Here is a 16,474-nt window from a genome sequence, read left to right on the forward strand (position 1 = left end):
TAAATTCCATCAACAAGCAGGCATGAATTAGCCATTGTGTGGGGAGTCCTAAACTAAGAGTTGCAATGCAGAGCAGCTACTGAAATAAGAAACCTGGACCCCACAGTGGAGAGTGGACTATAGGGTGAATATGCTGTGCAAAACTGCTTGTCCAAAGTTACTGTCCTTTCAAGACATATTGTAGAGACATTAGTGGGACTTGAAGATATGAACTGAACCAAGCAGCATCTTTGCAAATGTCTTCAATGGAAATGGCTCTTAGATGATTCACTGAAGTCACCATAGCTCTGACTTGATGAACCTGGACTCAGACTGTAAACTGCAAGCCAGCCAACTTAATAACAGTGTGCAATACAGTCCACTAACCAATTAAGACAGAGTTCTCTTGGTAACTGCCTATCCAAATCTATTGGAATAAAGGAAAATGAACAGCCAAGAAGCTCAATGATGAGATCGAGTCCTCCTCAAGTAATATGCTAACGCCTTTCTTGCAGTTCAACGAGTGAAGAGCCATTTCTCCTCTGTGTGCATGCAGTCTTGGAAAGTAATCAGGCAGCACATCAGTTAGTTAATGTGAAATGCAGATACCACTTTTGGAAGGAACTTAGGGTGAATAAGGTGAATAAGCAGAAGCACCCTGATGTGGGGAAAAAAAACCAAAACAAAAACTTTCAGCCATGGTAAGTAGGAAACCAATGCCTGCAATTCACTTACTATTCATTCCAAAGTGATGGTTACAAGGAACAACATTTTCCAAGTAAGAAGCTTCAAGTATACCAACTTGAGTTCCCAAGGCACTGGAGATTTGCCGACCAAGGTTTGGAATGCCACCAACCTTTCATGAGCTTTGATACTAATGGATGGAGGGTGACTGAAGTTCCTTCAGCCTATCAGCGATATACTGCAATGGCACTTGGATTAACTTTAACTGAAGAGGTGCTTAGGCCTGAGGACAAGAAGCGGACTAGATATTGAAGTAAGTCCTTCAGGCATGAGAACAGGTTCAGCTGGCTGGTCGGTCCAACACCAAGTCAAGAATCTATTCCCTTTGAAGCTGTAGGATCTTCTGGTAGAAGGCTGTCTAGCAGATATCCGCAGTTTCTCCACCTCCCTAGGAAAAAGTAAGGAGACTACTGTCTTATTCAGCGCCCTCTTTGTGGAATACTCTGAGAGGGTCAGTGATGGTAAACTCAGATGGCAAAGTCTGCTGCCCTCCTGTGATGAAAGTTGGAGAGCTCCCAAATGAAACTGAAGGCTGAACCAATAGATGGCCAAGATATCTTAATACAATTAGATATATCTGCTACTTTCAACATTGTGAATTATGATTTTACATAGATTGCAGGAAGTGGGAATGGGTGGTCAAGTGTTTGAGTGGTTTAAGGTTTTTTTTTGATAGGAAGAAAACAGATGCTACTGTTGGGCCTGAAGTTTTTCTCTTGGAAAATCTTGTGTCCTGGAGTGCCTTAGGCCTCAGCCCTATCTAATATTTACTTGGCACCACTTGGGAAATATTTGAAAAATCTTGGTGTTGTATATCATATCTATGCAGATGATATACAACACAGAGACAGAATGGAGGTGGTCCAGAGAAGAGCGACCAAAATGGTGGGAGGTCTCCATCAAATGACTTATGAGGAGAGGTTGAAGGACCTAAATATATACACACTGGAAGAGAGGAGGAGCAGAGAAGATATGATACAGACCTTCAGATACTTGAAAGGTTTTAATGATGCACAATCAACAACAAACCTTTTCCGTAGAAGGAAATCAGTAGAGCTAGGGGCCACGAGATGAAACTCCAGGGAGGACGACTCAGAATCAATGTCAGGAAATACTTCTTCACGGAGAGGGTGATAGATGCCTGGAATGTCCTTTCGTCGGAGGTGGTGAAGACAAAAATGGTGAAAGATTTCAAAAGGGCATGGGATAAACACTGTGGATCCCTAAAGGCTAGAGGAAGGGAATGAAGTAAGAGGCATGGGATAGCTTGCTGGTGGGGCAATAAGCCTTCATACTGTTGATGCAACTCCATTATTGAACTGTATAGTCTGTGATAAATAAGCATGGGGGTAACTTGCTTGATGTGGCGGTTACTACCCCTAACCAATAAGCCTGATACTATACTTCTGAAGCAACTTCAACATTGCTCTGCTTCAAATGCAGGGAGTGGAGGGAAAATGGACTCAAAACAGTAACCAACAAGAACCCTGACCTTGGTGATCTTGGAAACTGATAAATATGGGAGCTTGCTGGGTAGACTGGATGGGTCATTTGGTCCTTTTCTGCCATCATTTCTATATTTCTACATATTCCAAACAAAAATGATGGCTCTGTTCATTTATTTTTTGTATCAAATTGAGTGATATTAGAAATTGGTTGGCTTGCAAGGGTTGTCTTTAAACATAGCTAAAACAAAATTATTGTGGATCGGTAAAAATTTACCACAAGCATGTACACAGGTTTCTTATGAAAGAGATTTTAGAAGTACAATTAGAAGCCAGAAATTTGGTATGATTATTCAATTCCAAACTTACTCTTCTACCTAATGTTAAGCTGACTGCAAGGTCAGCATTCTTTAAATTGAAAACATTAAAGCCTTTAAAAGTTATATTGCCACAGGATTTACTTAGATCTGTACTGCAAGCCCTAATATTAAGTCAGTCAGATTACTGTAATACATGGGTTATTCTTCCAAAAAAAAAAAAATTTGTTTCAAGCTCTCCACTTGGGCCAGCATGCTGCTACCAAAATTATTAGTGGAAAGGGGTTAGATGAGAATATAACTCCTATACTGAAGAAATTGCATTGGCTGCCTGTGAAAAGTTACTCACATTTTAAGTTGTTGATTTTATTGCATAAATTGTTTAATTCTGAGAATCATTGTATAGTAGCACAAAAATTCCAGAAGAATAAACCTTCATGTAGGTTGCATTCGCAAGGAACTGGACTTTTGAAGCTCCTTTCAAATAGAGATTATAGATAGGAAATGATTCAGAGGAGGTCTATATCTTATGCAGCACCCTCTTTGTGGAATGCCCTTCCAAGATAATTCAGGCAGGAGATAGATTTTAAAAAATTTAGAAAGGTGGTGAAACATTATTGTTTAAAAATTTCTTTGGATAAATGGTTGTAATTTGAATAACTTTGAGTTTTATAATTTTATTATGTTATACTGTTTATTTTTTAGTATTTAAAGTTTTAAATTTTAAATGTAATTTTATATTTTAATTTTATGAGTGTTGATATAACCTATGTAGAAAAATTAAGGAGAAAGCGGGTTATAAGATTATTAAATAAATAAATATGGATACCATCCTTAACGTGGCCATAATTGTGTTAGAAGACTCAATCTCACCTTAATCTGAATTACATGCTGGACTGTCCTGACAATCAGAGGAATTGGCAGGTATGCACACAGTAGACCAGTGCTTCAGTTTAGCACAAAAGCATTGAGTATGCAGCTCCAGCAGGCTGATCTGTGCACCAACAACCCTTGGATCCACATGGCTTTTGTGTGCATCCCCCACCCCATAGTGGAGCCATCAATAGCAGATCACTTCATACACTAAGACACAATGAGAGGCTTACCTTGACAACCTGTGTTCTTCTTGCCACCAGAGATGAGGGCACCCCTTCAATGGTGAAAGATTTGGTGGGATAACAGTTGATAGAGCTGATCCCACTGGCTTCAGAGGGACCACTGAAGGCCCTGAACGGGCAGATGAGCCACTGGAATGGCATGCACTGCTGCAGGCATTAGTCCCAAAAGAACCAGGGTTGGTCTTGGTGGTAATTAAATTTACAGACACAAAATTATTCAGAATTGTTAAATCACAAGCAGATTGTGATAAATTGTAGAAGGACCTTGCAAGGCTGGAAGAATAGATATCCAAATATCAGATAAATTTTAAATGTGGACAAATGCAAGGTGATGCACATAGAGAAAAGTAACCTATGCTGTAGTTGCACAATGTTAGGTTCCATACTAAAAGTTACTGCATAGGAAAAAGATCTAGGCGTCTTAGTGGATAATGCATTGAATGGTGAGCTGAGAAGCTGTGATCTGGGTGCTAAAACATGGATCCCTGGAAGACCTTCCCCCCTCGAAACATATAACATTTTCAGGTCCTTCCCAGGAGGTATGTCAGAGTGATCATAAGCATGCTTTGAACACTTCAATGCAGACTCCACTGCCACTGAGTGGTATGGCATCTGAACTATTCAAAAAACCAGGAAGTCTTGCATTCTATCTAGATTTTGGGCCACCAGAATGCAAGACAGCATCTACCACATCTGCATCTGTAGATCTCTGAGGATTCTATGTACTGGAATGGATGCACCATCTGCCAGAGGCTGAAGAAGCAGCCCAAAAATCAGGGAATGATTTTATCTGATGATCTTAAAATGGCCAAATAGGTGGATAAGAACATAAGTAACATGATGGGTCAGAAAAAGATCCATCGAGTCCAGCATCCTGTTTCCAATAGTTGGCAGTACTTAACAGTAGACCAAATTTCTTGCTGCTCACTCCCAGGTGATGGGTCTCCCTGAATCACCTGGTTAATAACTATTTATGGACTTTCGTCTCATGAACTTGTCCAAACCGTTTTTAAACCCAGCTATGCTATTTGTCTTGACCACATCCTCTGGCAAAGAATTCCACAGCTTGATTGTTCATTGAGTGAAAAAAATACTTTCTCCAATTTGTTTTAAATCTGCTGTTAGCTTAAAAGTAATGTCCCCTAGTCCTCATATTACTTGAAAGGGCAAACAGCCATTCCCTACTTACCTGTTTTACTTCAATAGTGATTCTGTAGACCTCAATAATATCCCATCTCAATCATTTCATCTCCAAGCTGAAGACCCCTAAATTGTTTAGCCTTTCTTCATAAGGGAGCTGTTCCAACTCTTAACCATTTTTTGTTGTACTTCTCTGAACCTTTTCTAACTTTGCTAAATCCTTTTTAAGATGGGGTAGATGCATGGGATCCTGCCAGGTATTTGTGACCTGGATTGGCCTCTGTTGGAAACAGAATATTAGGCTTAATGGACCTTTGGTCTGATCCAGTATGGCAAACCTTATATTCTTATGAACAGCTTCACAGTGGAGGTGGTGGAGAACAGTCAGTCTCTGAATTCAAGAAAACGGGATAAGCACAAGGGATCTCAAAGGGAGTGGTAGGGATTGTGGAACTGAATAGTTAGTGTGGATGGGCAGACTAGGTAGGCTATATGGTCTTTTTCTACCCATCATGTTTCTTCTTCCTTCCTGACACTGATGGACAGTGTCTGTCAGCTTATCAAAGAAACCTTAGTAGCAGAGATCTTATGGAGGAGATGTACTGGGCAAGTCCCATAAAGGGTCAGAAGGAATCCTCATGGATTCCTCCTCTTCTACACTACACTAAGCCACAACCCCAATGACGAATATGGCAACTGGGGAAAAGACCTCTGCTGATCCGAAGGGAAGATTTTGGGAGGAATTAGCTCATTTTCACTAAAGCCTGTTGATAATGGTGGTACCAAGCAGGGCTTGGGACTGTAGTAGTGACTGTACCCATGGCCGGTTCTGGGGCCCACTGCTCTGGATGCATCAAGACTTCCTGTTGATTGGTGCCATGTCTGATGGATGGTGCTGGAGACATTTCCCTCTGCACTGTAACAGAACGTCTATGTTTCAGCACCACAGCACTCACCCCAACAAGGACGGGGCGTTAGCAGGCCACACCGTGGAGGAACTCCATGTCAATGAGACACAGGGCACGGGGACAGCGCCAAGTATGGATAGAAGAGATGGTTCAACAGCAATGGAATCTTCCACGCTATGAAGGAGCATGCTGGAGAGGTCCTATCCCATGCCACACAGATGGAACAGGCTACTTTAGTGTTGAGGGAGAAGGCCCTGGAGGGGAGCCCTCACATCTTTTAGGTACTTTTCTCTGCACCACAGCCAGCACCTCGCTCCTAAGCACCATGCTGAACCCTGACCTGAAACAGATATGGAAACCAGTGCCACGGAGGGAGAGAAGGTAACCTTGCCCAACGTGTGGGAGGGAGAGTTATTTTGCTTCGGTTTTCTGCACAGATAGTCCATTGACAACACGGTCCAGGACAGCTGCACTTTGCTTTCTGTAGGGCTTCTATCTTCCAGAAGCAGTGTTGCTGCCCCTGCACAGAGACATCCTACCGCAACTATAGCAGTTGGCAGAATCATGAGCTGGCCCCATGCTGCAATAATAATCTGAATATAAACCTGTGACAGACATCTGGCACCCACATGTGCCTTGGCTTCAGATTTCTCCATTTTACACTTTTTTTTTTGCAGAATTAAAAAAAGTTCTGCTAGGAAGCTGCTGAGGCAGCGGCCTGAAAAACAAATAAGGCAGAAAAAAAATAGGTCAACAAGAGAGGCCAGACAAAACAGAGAGAGAGAGGGAGAGAGAGACTGCAGTAGCTTGAACGAAAAATGACTGAGGTGTTCAATGCGCAAGCTCAGTAACGTTTTTACTGAGTTCTGAGAACTGAAAGTGTTAGCACCACCAGTTGATGTCACCTCATTTGTAATGGCTAATTCATGCTTGCTTGACAAAGAATACAAGCAGACCACTTATTGCAAAGATTAAAACAAATTAGTAGGGCCATAAAACAGTTTTGTGACGGGTAGAGGAATTGTGAGCCCTTTGTGCTGCATTGTAGTTGTTGCAGCCTCGGGGGCGAACCCATGAGGCCTAACCCATGAGGTCTACACCAGCAGCTGGCAGACGTGCCCTGTAGCGGGACAGTCTGGAGCTGAGGGGGCAGGACCTCCGCCTGTTTACTAAAGACGGTGGCATATTCTGCATACTGCAGTGGCAAGCCAGGTAACACCAGGGAGTGTGTCCAGGCAAGATGCAAGACAGGTAAGACCTTGGTGAGGCATTGCTCATGGCAGAGGGCCCCAGTCAATGTGGGTTTGGTGCAACATAAAGCAGTGTAGACCCAGAATGATATCATTGATTGCCTTGGGAAGCACATACAAGCTAATGTGATCTTGGTGCAGGAAGCCAGTCTGCATGAGGAGTGAGATGGTGAACATCGTGATCCATCCCATTAAGGGATGATCAGTGGAATGGTCGGAATACCATACTGATGCACCAAGATCCAGAGAGTCAGGTCAATGGAGGACATAGACACAGGAGACACTGGATGAAATTGACAAGACAGGATAGGGTTGGACAAGGAAGGTTGGACGAGGATGGCTGGAGAAGACAAGGCTGGACAAGACAAGGCAGATGGGCTAGACTGGAAGAGGCAAGGCAGGAAGACAAGGCGCAAGAAACAGGAATGTTGGCAAACGTAGGCAGGGAGATCTGAGGAGTTCTTATTTAGGGCAGAACTGCTGACATTCTTTGGTGCCGTAAAGCATTTCCCTTTAAGAGGCACTGCATGCTGCATACACATGCATGCCTGGGGGACCATAGGGAGGAGCAGGAACAAGGCATCGGAGAGCAGCATCTGAGCCGCAGGCAGTGCTGGGGCCTTCACGGTGCGATGTCGGGTGTGAGTACAGTAGCTCGCGGGGCCGACCGGCAAGCTGCGTATCTTGACAATTTTTTAACCAAGGTCTCATAAAATATTCATGCTATGTAAGTAGAGGAGATACTATAGACAGTCCACTAACACCCTTATCTCCACCTATTTTCTAATTCACCATATGCACCACTCCAGGAAACTCCAAACTGAATATATTTCCTGCTGTCTCAGGCATAATAGATCAAGAAATGCTATGGTCTGTCACCCATTTTCTTGTATCTCAGATTATAATTTTTGAAAAGCATTCTTTTCATTAAACTTTGTTGGGTCAGTCCACGCAAAGTGTGTGTCAAGGTCGTGCAAGACTCTGTATCATTGTTAATGTCAATTTTGGTGGGCAGTGGCAGGACTAACAGGTCTGTACAAGACAAGTGAGACATGTTCTCCCCTCCACTGGTCTTGTGGTCACATCTTGGATTAAGTATGAGCAACCCCTAGATCTCCCTTGCTACTGTTTCATTTTTTCTTCATGATCACTGTTTCTTCCTTTTAGTTACGAGCACACAAAATGCTCTCAATTCAACCCAGCAATCACAATCCTCAGTAAGGGGCCACAAGATGCATCTCTTTCTGGCATGTGGACCCTAAGTCTGGCCTCTCACTGTCATTATTGAGCAATGGCAGACAATTGTCTTTGTGATTATTTTGATTTTTTTATATTTAGGGAAAGTGGCTATGTAAAGTTGGCTTCTTCTGTCATAAGGAGAATGGTTTAAATGTTGTGAATCCCTGGACGGGAATTTGGTTGAAATTTATTTGATACTGTGGTATCACAGATTGTAAGTATGTGATTTTTTAAATAAGAATATGATATGTATGAATAATAGATGATGTGGGTGGAGATTAGATAGTTGTGAGTGGTTGGGTTGGGATTGAATACATGCTGATATATAAATAAATTATATCAAGGCAGTGATGGGACATGAATATAAGAAATTGAATTTATATTTAATTTGATTCATGTGGGCATGTAGGATTTTCATGTAGATATTGGTCTTTAGTTTATATACATGTTTTGTTGCTGTATTTTGGATATAGGGTGTGTGGATACCGGTGAAATAAAGGATAATTCAGTACAACGGAGAATTGGATTCCCATGGTATTGGGTATTGAAGGAATGAATTGTGTTTAGATCATCCTTTGAATGGGCTATATATTGGGGTTGAAAGAGTGAACGATGCCAAGATTTACCCCTGAAGAAGCTTAATTGCGAAACAAGGTCCTTGTCGGGGATTGTAACTGCAATAGCCATTGAACACAGCGGGATTTTTTAACACTCAATGTGTTATAAAAAAATAATAATATTGAAAATGTATGAAATTGATGTCTGAAGTTGTATTTTTGTAATACTCGTGTACTGTATTATTTTCTCATTATAAATGTTTATGGGAAATGTGCAATATGATGGGTGGGTATTTTAAGTGAGTGTGTATGGTATGAATGAATGGATATATGTATTTTATGGGTATATGTTATGTATATTTATGAATATTTTAGGGATGTTTAGGGTATCCACATGTTAAGATAGTTGCTTGCAAATGAAGATAAATTTGAAATTATTTAATTCAATAAATTTGAAATTATTTAATTCAAATGGTTAATATATCATTTTTTAGCAAACATTATTTTTGGAATATTGTTTAAATTAATTTATGCTACTTTGAGAATTGAATATGATGTATTAAGAAATAGGATTAAGTAACTCCATAAATATAACTAATTATATAAAAAATGAAAAAATAATTAGTACAAGAGGATATGAGATATTTGTGAGAATGAACTAAATATATAACAAACAGTTGTGATCATAAGTTTACATACCTCTGGCAGAATTTGTAAGATGTGTAGCATTTTAAGAAAATATGAGCGAACAGACAAAACATGTTATTTTTAATGTGTTTCAAATTAAATTATGATGCATAAAAGAATAGCACAATCATTAAGCAAATCATATCAATAAAGGAAATAAAATGGTCATGTTCAAAAGTATGCATACTCGAATGTTTGGGCTGATAATATACACTCAAATTGATACACACAGGTTAAGATGGCAATGAAGAGTAGGTATCCACACCAGTGCCTTGTTTGATTGTAATTAGTGTCTCTGTATAAATAGTCAATATATTTCCTAGCTCTTGAGAAACCCTTGTGCATTTCATGCAGGGCTGCAATGACTTTACTGGTTACTGAAGCATGGGGAAAGCAAAAAAATGACAAAGGATCTGCGAGCAAAAGTAGTTCAACTTTATAAATCAGGAAAAGGATATAAAAAGATGTCCAAAGATTTGAAAATGTACTGATCAAACTGTGATCAAGAAGTGGAAAATTATGTGTTCTATTAATACCATGCCATGGTCAGGTAGGCCAAGAAAGATTTCAAACACAACTGCCAGGAAAGTCTGTTGGGATGCAAAGAAAAATCCACAAGCAACCTCTACTGAAACAAAGTGTTGTGGGCATTTCAGCATTCGCGATAAGGAGATGCTTGAATAAAAATTAGCTGCATGGTAGAGTTGCCAGAAAAAGCCATTGCTGCACCAACACTAGAAAACAGCCCGCTTACAATATGCCAAACAGCACCTAGAGAATCCTCAAAACTTCTGGAACAAAATAATTTGACTCCTTCTCCAAACAAACGCTATGCTTGGAGAGGAGATGACAAGACCTACAAAGACTTGAAGATAGGGCATCCAAATGGCAGATGAAATTTAATGTGGACAAGTGCAAGGTGTTGCATTTAGGGAAAAATAACCATTGCTGTAGTTACACGATGTTAGGTTCCATATTAGGAGCTGCCACCCAGGAAAAAGATCTAGGCATCATAGTGGATAATACTTTAAAATCGTCGGCTCAGTGTGCTGCAGCAGTCAAAAAAGCAAATAGAATATTAGGAATTATTAAGAAGGGAATGGTTAATAGAACGGAAAATGTCATAATGCCTCTATATCGCTCCATGGTGAGACCACACCTTGAATACTGTGTACAATTCTGGTCGTCGCATCTCAAAAAAGATATAGTTGCGATGGACAAGGTACAAAGAAGGGCAACCAAAATGATAAAGGGGATGGAACAGCTTCCCTATGAGGAAAGGCTGAAGAGGTTAGGGCTGTTCAGCTTGGAGAAGAGACGGCTGAGGGGGGATATGATAGAGGTCTTTAAGATCATGAGAGGTCTTGAACGAGTAGATGTGACTCGGTTATTTTCACTTTCGAATAATAGAAGGACTAGGGGGGCATTCCATGAAGTTAGCAAGTAGCACATTTAAGACTAATCGGAGAAAATTCTTTTTCACTCAACGTACAATAAAGCTCTGGAATTTGTTGCCAGAAGATGTGGTTAGTGCAGTTAGTATAGCTGGGTTCAAAAAAGGTTTGGATAAGTTCTTAGAGGAGAAGTCCATTAATGGCTATTAATCAATTTTACTTAGGGAATAGCCACTGCTATTAACTGCATCAGTAGCATGGGATCTTCTTAGTGTTTGGGTAATTGCCAGGTTCTTGTGGCCTGGTTTTGGCCTCTGTTTGAAACAGGATGCTGGGCTTGATGGACCCTTGGTCTGACCCAGCATGGCAATTTCTTATGTTCTTAAGAGAAGTACACTATCCCTACCATGAAGCATGGAGGTGGCTCTCTGCTGTTTGGTTTTTTGTTTTTTTTTGGGGGGGGGGGCATGGGGGAGAGACACAGCGGTACAGGGAATTTAGTCAAAATTGATGGCAGGATGAATGCAGCATCTTATTAGAAAATACTGGAGGAGAATTTGCGTTTCTCAACCTTGGACTTTCCAACATGACAATGATCTGAAACATAAGGCCAAGTCAACCCTTAAAAGGCTGCATCAGATGAAAGTGAAGGTTCTGGAGTGGCCATCACAGACTCTTGACCTCAACATCATTAAGCCACTTTGGGGAGAACTCAAACATGCAGTTCATGCTAGACAACCAAAGAGTTTACAGGATCTGGAGGCTTTTTGCTAAGAGGAATGGGCAGCTTTACCACATGAGAAAATACCTCATTCACAACTATCACAAAAGACTGCAAGCTGTCATTGATGCAAAAGGGGGCAATACACGATATTAAGAACTAAGGGTATGCAAACATTTGAACAGGACCATTTTATGATGTCTTTTTGCTACAGATTGTTTAATGATTGAGCTATTGGCTCACCCAAACTGCCCAGGATTTGATTAACAGTTGGATGTTATAATTTTAAAAATTCTGTTTGATAATACCACATTGGTATGCCCAGTCACCTTTAAAATCAATGCAATAAACATCAAAGAAAGGAAATATTTTAAAGATCGGAAAAAATGTTAAGGTAAGGAAGCAGGCATTACATGAAACAAGACAGCACTACTCATGGTAAAAGACAGAAAGCATCAGAATTCTGCAGCACTGTGGAGTCTGTTTCTGCCACAAGAATAAAAGGGAGCTCTGCAGAAAGAGTAGTAAATTTGTGTAAGGCATATGAGTACAAAAGAGGCACTGAACAAATGTCTCCTAGGACATAGCACAAACCGTGCCAGAAGGAACAAAAGGAGCCTGGTGGCTGCATCTGACAATACAGATAAACAATAGCATGATGGAGGCTTATAAATAGGTTTAATATCTTTCTGAGCCAAATTTCAAAATGCCCTTTTGCAGTGGCAATATTAGGATTGTTTTCTAGATAATTTTATTGGCCATTCTAAACAAAAATTACTATCATCTCCACCTTCATTTGTATATCATTTTTGAGGCAATAGTTTGTAGAAGTTTTTAAAGAAAAGCCTTTCTTGTTTTAACTTACAGCACATGAACATAAGAAAATGCCATACTGGGTCAGACCAAGGGTCCATCAAGCCCAGCATCCTGCTTCCTGCATGAAAGCTAACATACTAAAACCATGCCAACTCAGTGAACAACAGGCTTGGTTAAAAGTTTTTTTTCACATAGATAAAACTATTTATAAACCAGGTAATATGTATTTCCAGCTCTTTTCAAATGGCACACTGACTTCATTACACTTCTGCTTTTACAAGTACTATCTTAGGCCTAGACCAAAATGGTTTTATCGCATATGGTGAGATTCATGCAGTTTTACATACACAGTCAGAGGTATGAACAGCAAAGTTGACATCAGTGAAGATTTTCTGTCATTTGGAGCAATGAAAGGTAAAAGAGAAGTTGATTTGTACAATGTACTCTCTACCTAGCTTGATTGCAGCTAGGTAGAGAATGCATCAAGCTAGGTAGAGAGTACATTGTACAGATCAACTCTTCTTTTACCTTTCAACGCTCCAAATGACAGAAAATCTTCACTGATGTCAACTTTGCTGTTCGTACCTCTATGTAAAACTGCCCCTCCGCAAACCTACCCCACCCCCCAAAACCTCACTCGAGTTACTAGTGCTCCACTCCCTCTTACAGTGGTATAAATAGTAAACTTACATGATGTCCTCTACAGTCTCAGTCTCTCTCTAGCCAGCAGACCCTCTTAGTTTATTAATGCATTTATTATTACGGTATTTATTCATTATGGGATGGGGAGCCAATAAATTTGTTCTAAGAAGATTTACTTCGTTGCAGAATTTGACTGCTATAACACCTAGAATGTAACTCTTACTTGCTGGGTTGGAGGTGGGGAGGGGGGGGGGGCACTGCAGGAGGAGACATTTCAGTTTGGTTTAACCAAGCAGAAATGTGGTTGTTGTAAATGGATGTGCTATTAAGGGATACTGCCATGCATCCTAACTACCAGATTAGATTCAACAAATATACATTTGATCAGATTATAACCCATTACTGAAAAAAAACCTGCAAAAATGGATTTTACTCACTAGACACCAGATCAGAGCACAATCTAAATTTCATTATGATACATAGGAAACAGTAAACCTCATTTAAAGTAACTTCTAAGATTCACATTTGCTCAAATCTGAATCACAAGAATATGATCTAGTATAAAGAGCATTGCCTCCAAGAAATAGATCCCAAAAAGTTATTGAAACTGTATTTGGATTTCTCTCTTTTTTTTTCTGCTCATTTTAAACTTTGAAGTATTTTTCTGTTCTTGGTCACTCTCAAAATCTGTAGGTACCATACTTCTTTCTCAGTTTCTGCCCATTTAACCTGGAACATCTCCTAGACCTCTTTTCTTCATCCATGTTATTTAACAAACAAGAACTTACTTTTTTTCTGTATAATGAAATACACCACCACATTTTTTTAAAAACTGACAATTACTGGTTATATTTAAATTGGTTCCTCCAAAATTCTTTAAAATATTTTCCATTAATTCTGAGAAACACTGATTGGATTGCTTGACCAGAGTAGTAAACGATCACTGTATGTTCCACTCAAATTTGCCCAAAATTGAGCAAGGGAACAACACTACTGTCTTATACCAACATCTAAGAAGAGAAGAAAATGCTTTCTGAAACAATGAAAAACTGAGTTGAATTGAATGGTTGCTATTTCTGAAGCTCCTAGCCTCAGGACGGTGCTTAGGGATATTATCGAAACAGGACAAAATGAAAATGAATCCTGCTTTTAAGTCTATATCTTTCAGAGCTCATGCTAAGCAAGGCTACTGGCCTGTATGTAATTGTTCAAATTTCACTATAATTCATATAGAAGACGTAAAAAAATGTTTACCATGTTCAAATACAGTAGTTGGCAGAATATTCTTGAGTAGGGACATTTCAAGAATAAAGTCTGATCTTCCAACACAGCAGTCCTTCCTCCAAGCTTTTCAGCTTCCTTTAGAGGAAGCTTGTAAAGGTTTATGGAAGTAGGCCTGGTGCACATCTCAGCAACTGTTAAAAATACAGTTAACTCTGTGTGTAACTTCATACATTCACACAAAGTCTAGAAAGAATCCGCAGGACATGGTGCCTGTTATAAAAAAATATATTCTTATGGGACTCTAATGGAAGGCAGATGTCTTAATCATGACTCAATCTTTTCTTGCACTTGTGTGGATACTATTAATTAGAGTGCAAGTAGTGCTCCAGTGTGACGTTGGATTTAATCATGACTTACCCATTTTTACTGAAAACTCTGATCCACATCTGTGGGTTTGAGCCCAGCAAACACAAGCAGCGCAAGGTAGTAAAAGTAGATAAAAGGACTGCAAATAAAAAGGTTTCCAGGACTGATCTGAAAACAATTAATAGAACATTAGTATAAAGGTAACTCATTTCCCCCCAATAAATTATTGTACATAAAAAGCAAATATAAATAAAATACCTAATCATCTTTCCATACCAGATATTAGCTTAGTTTTTAAGCCGCTTCCTTTGTTTACGGGCAAATTGAATATTGTTCATGGTTATATTTTTACAGAGGACTAAGGGGTTAGTGAACTACCAGTTTTTATTTTGGTTTTTAAATTTTCTACCTCCACCTAACCCTTCTCTTCTTCCATCTGCTAACTGGTTTCATGCCAGTGAAACTATTTTTATGGTAAATTCCAATAAAATAAAACAACTTATGTAAGAAGAGGGAATGAAAATCGCATACATGTCCCAGGAAACTCAAGTTACCGAAACCAATCACTTCATTCTTGGTTAAATGTTTTTATTGATGTCAAAGTACAACCACAGTAGTCTCAGTACCTATATTATCAACACTGGCACACCTGCAAATGTTAATACAAGGGCAAGCTGGACCACAAAGTGATGTGCTTGTGATGCAATAAATAGCAGCAGAGTAGAAAATCTCTGCGAAATTCACATTTATAAATGTATGTTTGTTTAAAAAAGAAAAAAAAGATCATAGGCAGCCTTTAACAGTATAACATTGTAACATGACATTTGTGCTACAACCTTGCAGTTGTTTATCTAGAACAGTGGTTCTCAACCCTGTCCTGGGGACCCCCAGCCAGTTGGGTTTTCAGGATATCCACAATGAATATGCATGAGAGAAAATTTGCATGCACTGCCTCCACAACATGCTTGTTTTCTCTCATGCATATTCATTGTGGATATCCTGAAAACCTGTCTGGCTGGGGGGTTCCCAGGACAGTGTTGGGGATCACTGATCTAGAACATTTTGAACTGATATGTTAGTTGACATTCCATCTAAAACCAGAGACAAGGTCAGTTTATACCCCATCTAAGATTATAGAAACATATCTAGAACTAGAATAAGGATGAGGCCAATTGACATTCCATCTAAAATTATAGGAAATATTCTTAGAACAGACACAAGGCTGCTAACGCTGCAAACTCCAAGAAAACATTTATATATGAGGCAAGGATTAATTAACTTGGAGAATGAGAGCAAATTACCAAACAGCCATTTACATTGTTTATAATAGAAAGCCAATCACAGAAATTGTGTCAATTATGTAACCTAATTTAGGGGTTGGAAATGTACAACTATAAATTCTACATAAAGCTTTATTAATAAAATAATTTGAGAGAGAGTTTATGCTGTTTTGCATGGCACTCTGTCTCTCCATAAGATACCTTATAATTTAATGTCTAAGATTTGCATTATTTTACAGCGTTTAATAAAAAACCTTCCCTCTACAGCTAGTGGCTTTAAGCAATCTTATTTCAATGAACCACAACAGAAGGGATTTCAGATATGGGAGATATCTGATATATATATGGATATGCTTGATGTTTGTTTTCGTTTAGTAATTTGATTTTCTGGTATGTGTGTCTACTAGGGATGTGCATTTGTTTAAAATGAATGGGTAAAATGCAACAAACGGGTCCATTTTCATTATATTTGTGGACCCCCTGAAATGAATGGCTGGTGCCCACAAATTAAACAATAAATGAATGAGACAATTTTGTTTCCCCATTCAGGTCTATGGCTGTACTGAGCAAACAGGTGCAGGCAAGCTCTAACTGATAAGCAGAATGGCAGCTATAGTTATCTCACTGTGAAAAACACCAACATGCAT

The 16,474-nt window shown here is 39.5% G+C and overlaps 1 protein-coding gene across 9 annotated transcripts in view; it reads right to left on the reverse strand.

Moving 5' to 3' along the window:
* Positions 1–16,474, reverse strand: part of PIGF (phosphatidylinositol glycan anchor biosynthesis class F) — a 102,239-nt gene that overhangs the window by 54,034 nt on the left and 31,731 nt on the right. For 8 of the 9 annotated variants that reach the window (XM_029593356.1, XM_029593358.1, XM_029593357.1 and 5 more), the window contains one exon: positions 14,599–14,715. The exons of the other annotated variant lie outside the window; for it this stretch is intronic. In XM_029593356.1, the coding sequence (XP_029449216.1) occupies positions 14,599–14,715 (117 nt within the window). The remainder of the gene's footprint in view (positions 1–14,598; positions 14,716–16,474) is intronic. 9 annotated transcript variants of the gene reach the window in all.

The sequence above is a fragment of the Rhinatrema bivittatum genome, chromosome 3, assembly GCF_901001135.1.
Source record: "Rhinatrema bivittatum chromosome 3, aRhiBiv1.1, whole genome shotgun sequence".
Classification (NCBI taxonomy): Eukaryota; Metazoa; Chordata; class Amphibia; order Gymnophiona; family Rhinatrematidae; genus Rhinatrema; species Rhinatrema bivittatum.